We start from the raw sequence: 11233 nt of genomic DNA on the forward strand, positions 1-11233 counted from the left end.
ACAGATTTTGCTTACATGGGGCCCCCTCCTTCCCCTTCTAGACAGCATTACAAATGTCTTATCAGGCCTTCTCTAAGTCATTAGGATTATCACACAGCTGTGACCAGCTCAATCATTCTAATTGGAAATTAGGTGCTTCTCACAGTGCAGTCTCTGAAAACTATCCATAGATCTCCCTCAGCTATGGGAATTCTGCTAAGGGCCTCTAGTAGCGTGTGCTTTTTAAATATTTGAGTTCTGTGGGCTTGGGGGTTATTTCTAGAGAAATGTGAGTTATTGAGAAAGTCCTGTTGTTTTTCCTGGCGACAAGTCTTTAAAAGATCTGTGGATGACTAAAAGAAAGGAAAAGTCTACGTCGTCTTTCCTAAGTGTTACTTCTCCAGAAAACCCAGTACATGTTCAGAGTGGTAACGAGCTTACTAAATTGTTTTGAGGTGTGTATTTAGGTTACATTTTGGGACAGTGCTTCTCAAACTTTCTGTGATAAAGGACCATCTTGGTTGTGTTTTCCTTCTTTAGAGACTGATACTTCAGTAAAACACGAGACTAGAAAAATGAAATCAGTACAAAGTAGGAGCCTCATTTTTAAAAGTTAGATTTGCAGAGATACAATTACTCTGTAAATCTGTTACAAAAAGCTTCTAAACAGTACAGTGTCTCTATTTACCTCATCATGAACTAGTAACAGTTTTTTGTTTGCTTGGTTTTTTTGTTTGTTTGTTTGTTTCTTTCTTTTTTGGCCCCCTTGTGGCACATGGAGTTCCCAGGCCAGAGACAAGTCAAAACTGTGACCTGCCTGGGATCCTTCATCCCACTGTGCCTGGCCGAGGTGCAAACCTGCATCCTGGTGCTGCAGAGACACCACCAATCAGGTTTTGCCAGAGCAGGGACTCCAGAACTAGTAACCGTTTACAGATTGGCTCCATCTATGGACTACACTTTGAGAAACACTATTTTAGAGGGGAGGGCGCATGTACTCTCACACATGTTTGGATGTATGGATACATTCATATTATAGCATATACATTATATAGATTATATTGAAGCTTTAAATGATGATTAAATGCATTTGATGAGCTCTTTGGTAAAAATGGAGTATTTCTTGAAGTGACATTTAAATGCTTAAATTGTAAGCAAATGCACATGGTATAATTGTGAATACAGTTATCTGTTTCAAAACACAGTTGTCTGGTAAGACTTCTGATGCATAAAGTAGAAAGTGTTTTGTAACGTGAAATGAAATCGCCTCCTCTGATTCACACTCAGTTTTAAACGCAGGCAGATACTTTCGATAGGAAGTGTCGTATGCAAAGTGTATATACAAATGAGACTTTTAGCACTGAACAATAGGAAATGTTTCTGTCATGTGAAGCGTTAGATAAGCGAGTTGTTACTATCATACCTTCCTTGCCTCAGAGAAGTTAATTATGGGATTGGTCTTTGGTCCTGGTGACTGACAGCCATTTTCTTAATGTTTACAAAATGAGGGAAAGTGTTTCCTACAAGTAACGCCACATTCTTTCTGGGTGTTAACAGAAGTCTCAAGCTGATTCTCACCTTGGTGGGCTGCAGCTGTCTTCCATCTTCTTTCCTGGAGACTGAGGCACAAAGGCAGTCACCCCAAGTTGGACTTGTGTGCCAGGCTCCGTGTCCACTGTCTGTCTGTCTGCCTGGAGGGACAGTATGGCCTTTCACAAAGCCTTGGAAGGAGGTTCTATGTTTTATTATGGTTGGCCTTATTCCTTTAGGATGAGACTCATAATTCTGAATGAGGCATAGGAGATGTTGAGCCCCTCGAAGACCAGGTTTTATTTCTCTGCAGGACTACCCACTTTGTGGCAGAGTGTCCAAGACAGCATGGATGCGGTATGAGTTAAAGGATCAAATGAGGCAATTCAGAAAAAGGCGGATCGCCTTTAGAAGGAAACTAGATAACTACAAAGTGCTTTCTCTCTCTCTCTTTTTTTTTTTTTTTTTTTTTTTGCTTTCTAGGGCCACATCCTCGGCATATGGTAGTTCCCAGGCTAGGAGTCGAATCAGAGTTACAGCCGCCAGCTTACGCCACAGCCACAACAACTCGGGATCCGTGCCTCGTCTGCGACCTACACCACAGCTCACAGCAACACCGGATCCTTAACCCACTGAGCGAGGCCAGGGATCGAACCCGCAACCTCATGGATCCTAGTCGGATTCGTTAACCGCTGAGCCCCAAAGGGAACTCCCACAAATCACTTTCTTGTATGTGACAATATCACAAGGAGTGAGTGTCCTTGAGGAGAGTGTTAACATGCGCCTGTGGGTAAGGGTTGTAGAGGAGCTGAGAGAGCAAGCACAGGCCTGGCCTAATTAGAACTGTCTCCCGGTCTGAATGACATACAGATAGCTTTGTTGACTAAATGGTTAGAAAGTGAGGTCTCTGAGGCAAAAGCCAGTGGACTTGTGATTGCTCTGTTTAGATAATAGAAGTTCAGAGAGGAACAGCCACTCTCCAGAAGGTACAGGCAGCTAGGGGTGTCCTTACTCAGGCCAGAGGACCCCAGGAGGCCACCAAGGCTGTGAGTGTCAGGTGAGGTGGGCAGGAGTTAAAATCCAGCCCTTCCCTGAATTCTCAAAGTTGAGAAAAGAAAGTCGTTGGAGTTCCTGCTGTGGTGCCGTGGGATCAGCAGGGTCTCTTGCAGCATCAGGACACAGGTTCGATTCCCAGCCTGGCACATTGGGTTAAAGGATCCCCCCGCCCCTTGCCACAGCTGCAGTATTGGTCACAACTGCGGCTCAGATCTGATCTGTGGCCTGGGAACTCCATGTGCTGCTGGGTGTTCAAAAAGGTTTAAAGAAAAAAAAAAGAGGTCTTTGTTTCTTTGAAATCCATATGTATCTCTGGAATCACTGTAGGTATTTTGTTAGGAACTGTCTCGAGTACCCAAACAGCAATGCTTATAATCAGAGGAAATTTCTTTTAAATTAGTCCAGCTGCACTCAGACATGACTGTATGTAATGACATTGAGCCACAGGAAAACTTGGGCTGGAAATACACATTTCTCTCCTGGATTCTAGACTGAAAAGCAGTGGCAGCCCAATCACTGTGGCCATTTAACACAGCCCAAGTGCTTTGCCATGTCACCAAACAGCCAAAAGCCTCTATGCATTACAAGGAAGGAAAAGGCGTTTTGAAAGTACAGGCAGTTCTACCAAAATTGTACATGTTCCCCTTTCTCCAACTGGGTTCTTTTTATCATGCCGGGTGTGTTAAAGCTGTAGTCCATGATGCCTTTATCTGTCTGTATAGGTCATAGCATTGTAAGTATTTTCTTGGTCTTTAAAAATAAACCTGGGGTGGGAAGTTGAACCTGCATGGTAACCACAGGCAAGCAAACGCAAGCGCAGGAGTGGAGAAAGTCAAAATCACGGTTTCCATGGTAACGAGTAACTTGGCTGTGCAGTACACATTTCTCAAGAAATAACATTCAACAGACTACCGAGTGATAAAAATTGCTCCACCGGCACACAAAGGTAGATTTCCCAATGAATTCGTCTGTTGTAACCAGCCCTGGGCAGGGAACCCGAGTCCAAGTCCCGACCTCTGAATCAGCGTCTTGTTGATGGTGGAAATGAGTTTTTGTGGGATTGATTCCATCTCTTTCTTCTCTCCTTGGCAGATATATGTTGGGGAAAGGAGGAAAACGGAAGTTTGATGAGCATGAAGATGGGCTGGAAGGCAAAATCGTGTCCCCCTCCGACGGTCCATCCAAGGTGTCTTACACCTTACAGCGCCAGACTATCTTCAACATTTCCCTTATGAAACTCTACAACCACAGGCCCCTCACAGAGCCCAGCTTGCAAAAGACCGTGCTCATCAACAACATGCTGCGGCGGATCCAGGAGGAGCTGAAGCAGGAAGGCAGCCTGAGGCCCGCGTTCCCCGCCTCCTCACCGCCTGACCCGAGGGGCACCGGCTTGGGCGCTGGCTCCCGGGAGGCGCCGCCTGCCTTCAGCGCCCCCGCGGCCCCGCCCGCGCCCCCCTGCGAGCTGGGCGGCCCCGCGCCCCTAGAGGCCTGCCTCACCCCTGCCTCGCTGCTTGAGGACGACGATGACACTTTTTGCACTTCCCCCGCCGCGCCGCCCGTGGCCCCCGCCCGACTCGCGCCTCCTGCCCTCCCGCCGGAAAAGGACAGCTTCTCCTCCGCCCTGGACGAGATCGAGGAGCTCTGTCCCACACCTACCTCCGCGGAGGCCGCGACGGACGGCTCGAAAGGGGGCTCCGGTGGGGCCGGCGCTCAGAGACCCGAGGGGGACTCCCGGCCCGACGACCCCAAACTGATGGACTCCCTGCCCGGCAACTTCGAGATCACCACGTCCACGGGGTTCCTGACTGACTTGACCCTGGACGACATCCTGTTTGCCGACATCGACACATCCATGTACGACTTTGACCCCTGCACGTCCGCATCGGGGACATCCTCGAAAATGGCCCCGGTGTCAGCGGACGACCTCCTCAAGACGCTGGCACCCTACAGCAGCCAGCCAGTCACCCCGAGCCAGCCTTTCAAGATGGACCTCACGGAGCTGGACCATATCATGGAGGTGCTGGTCGGGTCCTGAGCCCCGCGGCCGCGCCCCTGCACCCCGACAGCTCTCCGCACTGTGCATGCACCCTTGCTTGCCTTTTTCCAAGAAAAGAAACATTCTACAAAAGGATCACACTAGTTTTTGCTTTGAGCAGAGTTGGAGTGCCTTCATCCACGTATGACCACTTTTTAATATGCTCTTTTGAGTGGTTCCTCGGAGACCTACTACCCGGGAATAGGAAAGAATACATTTGAAGACAATGTCGCTATATTGAATGACAAAAATAAACAGTTCAAGTGAAGCACAAGGAATAAGTTGGAAAAGTTGTAAATTGCATGTGCATATTTGTCTATTTTTTCTATAAGTTTTATTGCAAGAGGTAAAAAAAGAAAATATATATATATTATTTAGATAATCTCAGTACCTTTTCTGGCATTTTCGCCCTGTATAGGTTGACTTGGCAATTCAGCCTTTTTAGAGGCATTAACTACTCCTCGTAAGTGTTGCATTTACATGGCTGTTTAGAAACTGCTGCCCAAATTTATTTTATATTTTTGTACAGATTCCGCAGTTTATGATATTGTTTTTCTAAAAACAAATGCTGTTTATACATATGAGATAGCTATTTTGATAGGATTTGCTCACATAGTTCCTGCAAACTTCAGATGTACAAGTTGCACTTGTACTTTTATAGAGTTGTAATGTTTTATATGTGTTTGGTGCAAAGAGAAAATTGGATCAAATCAATCCGCAGTTGACGTCCCCAAATGCAAACACCCCCCCACACACACACACACGCCCCCACACACACCGCTTTAAGAAGGGCCAGGCAATATCACACCCAGATTTCACAAGCACCGACCCCCCTGGCATGAACACCCGCCAGCACTGTGACTTCCAAAGCCAGAGCCACTCTCATCAAACTTGCATTAAGCAGTTGGCGGGAGGTGGCCATGGAGCTCGGGGTTTAAGTGATGGTTCTCTTTAGCGCTCTCTCCGGAGGGGACGGCTACCACGTACTCACTGTATTTATGCCAAGTCTGTGCTTTTACTTGTTTTTATTTTTTTAAACAAACAAAACCCCAGCTCTTTCCTTTTGGGCATAATTTTTGTGATGACCTGAAATTTACACATGAATTTGCGAAAAGCAACCGACCTCTTCATGGAACTAACACCCCGTTGCAAAGCTTAGGACTCATCAAGAGGAAACCCTTCCCCGCCCCCACGCCCAGGAAGGCATCCATCATGTTGCTCAGTCATCTTCTCCAGCTTGCCCTCCCTGGAGCTTTCCTTCCCTCTGTTGCTAAGTGCTGAAAATGGCATCCTCATGATCCCCAGTGAGCCCGGCTCTCCTTGGCCCAGCCTAGGATGCACTCTGTCCACACCCATGGCTCTTGAACCTGGAGTTAGTCCCATTCCATCACAGCTTCCAATCCAGTTGCTTTCTTGAATCAACTGCTTTAACTACACTTTACATGGCTGTTTTACCCAAATACAGAGACAGGACTTTCTATGCATGTTCCACCCCTTCCCCTCGCCATCCTCTCCCTGCCAGGACACTTGAGAACTAGCTTTTTAATCCTAGCGGTGTACATTTAATTTTAAAACGTTTGCAATGTATCATGCTTGTTGCCGAAATGGCTTATGGCCTTTCCGTTGCAGTTTTTTCTTTCTTCCAATGGTACTTTAGCTGGTTACAACCTATATTGTTGAAATGCAGATGGCTTCTTTAGGAATAACTTTTATATTTATTTAAGAATTTTTAAATTATGGGATTTGTGTTGTTTTGTTGTTGTCTTTGTTGTTGGTCATTTGTCAATATTCAGTCACCAGTTCTGCTCACTTCTTGCCATGGATAAAATTGAGTCTCTCTGGCCAATTAAAAAAGACAGCTTTATAAAATGGCACTTTAAACAAGCCATAGATAGTTTATTTTTATAATGCACATGGCAAAGCAAATACATTTGTGATGAAGGAACTGCTCATCTAAGCAAAAGATTTGTGTATGATATGATTAAATCTTTCTACATTCTGATATACTCCCCCCCACACACACACTTGAGTGTGTGTGTGTGTGTGTGTGTGTGTGTGTGTGTGTGTGTTTAAGGCTAATTATCAACTCAGTAGAGCAGTGAGAAGCTGATCAAATTGCACTTGTCTCCTGCAGGCACCCTCCTCCAGACACCTCTCACTACTGCAGACGTGTCATTCCCTTCAGCAGGATCGGGGACCATGTAGTTAAGGTGAGGGCTGTTGTCGCTGTGCCTTTCTGTATGAAGGGCTTCCTTTTTCCGAAGAGAACAAGGCCGCCCAGACACCATGCTTTTGCTAACCCGAGGACCCGAAAACTCTCCACAGGCCGCACACATACGTGTACGTGCACAATAGTGTTGATGATTCCCGACAATAACAGGGCAAAGCAGCTAATGTGCCATTGTTAAAAACTGATTGATAGTAACTTAGAACAACTGTCCTTTCACGGGGTTAGCAAATCGTGTGTTTAAACAAATCCCATGTGTTGGGCAGCAGTTCAAATAAGCACAGCGAAGTGCTGCCCACACGCGGTTCTCCGACTCTGTCGCATTTGTAAGGCTGGGCTTCAGGATCAAAACAAAAAACCCCCAATGGCAGCCCGCAAATGCTTTTTAACTCGACACCCGACACCCTTCTTGATATTCAAGGTGTAATGAGGAAGACATGGGAAATCAGTGGCCCATTTTCAAAAGAACAAAACCACCAAGTGTTCCAGTTATCTTTGTGTCTTATTTTTCCAAAGCGATGTCCCAACAGGGAAGAACGTGAGCCTGTGTGTGATGTCCAAGTCCCACTTTGAGTGCGGGATGGGACGCTGCTTCCAGATGCCACCTGGCAGCAATGCCTTCCCCTTTCTACAGGACATTGTGTGGCATTCAGGGTCAGGCAGGCAGTGGGAGGTGCCTTGATGAGAAAGACATGCTGGGTGGGGCTGGGAGAGGACAATTATTGACAGTGATGTGCAATGAAGTGACAAGATGAGAGCAGAATAATAAGAGCTTTGAATTTGAAGTGATTTTTTTTCATAAGTTATTTATTCCTTTTTTCTGTGTAAATATATTTATTTTACTGGGGAGTTCTAACAACATCTGGATCGTAACCTGAGCGGAATGTATGGTAGGAATGTACTCTCTTGGAGGAATGTCAATCTGTATTAAAAAGGGGTCCGAGCCAGACCCCGGGGTCTTCTCATCGTGTGCACAGTCCGTGTTCATTTTCACTCTCGCCTCTAATATGGGTCTATTTGAAATATGCAAAAGGGATGGATGAGGAATGTTTTAATACCTCCAAATTTTTAAGAAAATCAAGCATCAAAGGGTTGATATTTTTAAACTTGTTTTTAGTCGCACTTTCTCTTTATGACAGAAGGGGCAACCACACCTGACACCCTCGTTCACACCAAAGGGTCTTTCTCAATTGTGCTGTTTATTGCCATAACCCTTGGAGTGTCCCAACTGCCCTGAGGTCAGTCAAGGAAAATTTCTTAAATACGCTCCCAAGAGCCAAAGTGTCAACTTTACACATCATTTTTAAAGCTTAAATGTATTAACCACCTTTGTGGTAAACAGTGAACTATGAATCCACAGGGCAGCGTTCTCAAATGACAGAGGTTTTAAAAAAGAGAGAGAGAGAGAGACTCTACTTTGTGCAGCGATTGTAATTCTCTATATGAATTGTCTTAATTTCAAAATCTTGCTGTTACAAATTGGACCTTTACACGCTTTATGAAAATATTTGCAAAGAGCCTATTTAACCTGTTCTAGCTGTAAATGGTTAACTTCCTGTAACTGCCAGCGGCAGTGAGGTGTGCGCGTCCTGCTAATGTACAGTTGTTTTCAGGGCTCCTAAGAATGAGTCTGAATGGTTCTTGAAAATTAGCCAGGATCAAATGCTGTCACAAACAAAGCCAATAAAAATTGTGGACGTCTTTTTGGGGATAACAAGTTTGGAAGAGAAGTGCAGTCCAGACAAGCAAACCACCAAGATTTGGAAAAGATGTACATAGTGACATGTTTGGTGCATGGTTTTTGAGGAGGGCTTTTGTCAGAAAGGAGGTGTAACCTTTCCCCCACAGACCTGAGAGCTGTGCCTTTTCTATGCAATATTACAGACCTTACATCGGAACCCAGATGGCTGTATTCACATGTAAGTTCGGGCTGTAATCTAAACAATTGGACAGATTAAATGTACATGGAAATGAGCAGTCTTACTTTTGTAGTTTTATATTATACAATAAACAGTTAAAAGATGAGACAGGCGTGTTTGCAGTTTCCTTCTGCCCGGAGCACAACCAGCTCATATGTCACTGTCTGCTGGTGTCAAGGACAGTCATCACCCCGCCGCTTGGAGTTGGTGTTTTTACACACACACACATGCACGCACGCACGCACAGCTGAGCTTTCACTCCTGCTTGCTTGTTTTCCTGAGGCATCCTAATCTCCAGACTGAAAACTTGTTTCCAGCCCCGCCTCTCTCCCAAGCTCTGGACTTAAGTATCTGCTCACACTCAGCGGGCTCCTCGGGAACAGCCCTGTGTCCCCCATGGGCTGGTTCGCCCCGCCTTGGGCCTCTCTTTGGTCCCATCGCCCTTCTCCTATCCGACCCACCACAGCTTTCCCAACCCAGGCCCTCTTCCCTGCTCCCCAGTTACTGCACCTGCTTTCTACTCTTAACTGCCATCTGGTTGTTCCTCCAACGTCCTCGATGCCAGCGCTGGCATTCCCAAGCACCAGGGGTTCATGAATTTGTTGCACATCCTCTGGCAGCTCCTGCCATCGCGCAATTTATATCAGCCGGCCAGCCCTCACCCTCTTCCACGAGGCAGTGAGGAGCCCTTGTGCCATCCCCATGGCAGCTGGGCCGCCTTTGAGGGAGGCAGATTCAGTGTCACCTGCTGCCGGCAGTTCTGGGCCACTGTACCAGCTGGTGAGGGAATAGGGCTGGACATGGGGGTCCTGGAAAACGAGGATTCCATTCAATCAGCAATGGACTGGCGAGGGCAGGGGGAGCTGTTATGAGTTGTTGCGTCCTGCGAAAAACACGTTGAAGTCCTAACCCCTAGGGCCTCAGAATGTGACCTTAACTTGGAAATAGGATGTTTACAGAAATAATCAAATTAAAATGAGGTTATTAGGGTGGGACCCAATCCAATTATGACCAGTGTCCTTATAAAAAGGGGCAGATTTCAACACAAACAATCACGGAGAACACCGTGTGAAGATGAAGGCAGAGATCAGTCTATTACGGCTACATGCCAAGGAACACCAAAGACTGCCAGCCAACCTCCAGAAGCTGGGGGAGAGGCATGAATGGATTTCTTCCTCATGGCTCAGAAGGCACTAACCCTGCTGACACCTCGGTCTCTATCATCTAGCCTCCAGAACAATAAATTTCTGTTGTTTAAGCCACTCTGTGGTACTTCGTTATGGGAGCCCCAGCAGACGAACCCTGGGTGGGGAGTGGAGAGCCGGGAGAGCAGGCTGAGTTCTATCCAGACATCCCAGTGGAGGGACTCATTAGGCCCCTAGAAATAAGAGGCTGTTGCTCAGTAGAGAGGTTTGTCTCTGGAATATGAGCATCTGCTATTAATTTGAGATAGAACCTTGGCAACTCTTTCAATCTCTCTGTGCTTGAGAGGACAAGATAAAGTCACGGCTCCTAAATCTTTTTGAAAATGTTGACAATGCAATAAAAATTCAAGCTATGGGAGTTCTCTTGTGGCACAGTGGTAACGTTAGAAGCCTGGCTTTGTCACTGCAGCGTCTGGGTGACTGCTGTGGCATGGGTTTGATCCCTGGCCCAGGAACAACTTCCACATGCCATGGGTATGGCCAAAAAAAAAAAAAAGGAAATTGAAAATAATGCAAGATGTGGATGAGTCTGTCCTCTCACGCCCACACCACAACCACAGCAACGCCAGATCCGAACTGTGTCTGCAACCTACACCACAGCTTGCAGCAACACCAGATCCTTAACCCACTGAGCGAGGCCAGGATCAAACATACAATCTCGTGGTTCCTAGTCGGATCCGTTTCCACTGCTCCACAACGGGAACTCCAGCATTTGTTGAATTAAAAAAAAACAACCCTGTAGTTCATCTCTCTCTCTCTTTAGTTCATCTTTCTCTACAGCAGGAAAGAAGCACAGAGCATGGTCTTGCTTATCTGGACCTCAGCTCCACTCCCAGCCAGCCCCCTAGACACCCCATTGCCAGCACACTGCATGCCCTGGCTGGTGTCCCCAGTTCTGCTGGTAGAAATTCTCCCCATCACTCTCAGGCCAAGCTCAAGTGCCCATCCATGAAGTCTTCTCCTCTGGGGCTCTGCCCCTGCAAAGGCTCTCTGCAAGGCCCACCGTGTCTCCATCTGGCTGTGCAACTTTCTTTCCCGTGCTACCCTCTGCTGTTCTGCAGAGCAGCCAGCCTGTGAAGTTCATCTTTGCCAGAGGTCAGCAAATTACAGCCCTGGAGCCAGATCTTGCCCACTGCTTGTTTGTGTGAGTTTCATTGGAGCATGGCCAATACTTTATTTTGTGGTGTCTATGGCTGCTGTCTGTCCTACTACAATGGCACAGAGACCATGTGGCCCTCAAAATGTAAAATATTTGCTCTTTGGCCTTAACAGAAAACGTTAC

General features: G+C 46.6%; 1 protein-coding gene across 2 annotated transcripts in view; it reads left to right on the plus strand.

The window, feature by feature from the left end:
* SERTAD2 (SERTA domain containing 2) overlaps window positions 1-8852 on the plus strand; it is a 127639-nt gene extending 118787 nt beyond the window's left edge. For both annotated transcript variants that reach the window (XM_047781933.1, XM_047781932.1), the window contains exon 2: window positions 3658-8852. In XM_047781933.1, the coding sequence (XP_047637889.1) occupies window positions 3662-4600 (939 nt within the window). In that variant the 5' untranslated portion in view covers window positions 3658-3661 and the 3' untranslated portion in view covers window positions 4601-8852. The remainder of the gene's footprint in view (window positions 1-3657) is intronic.
* The last annotated feature ends 2381 nt before the right edge of the window (window positions 8853-11233 follow it).

This window comes from Phacochoerus africanus, chromosome 5, assembly GCF_016906955.1.
Source record: "Phacochoerus africanus isolate WHEZ1 chromosome 5, ROS_Pafr_v1, whole genome shotgun sequence".
NCBI lineage: Eukaryota > Metazoa > Chordata > Mammalia > Artiodactyla > Suidae > Phacochoerus > Phacochoerus africanus.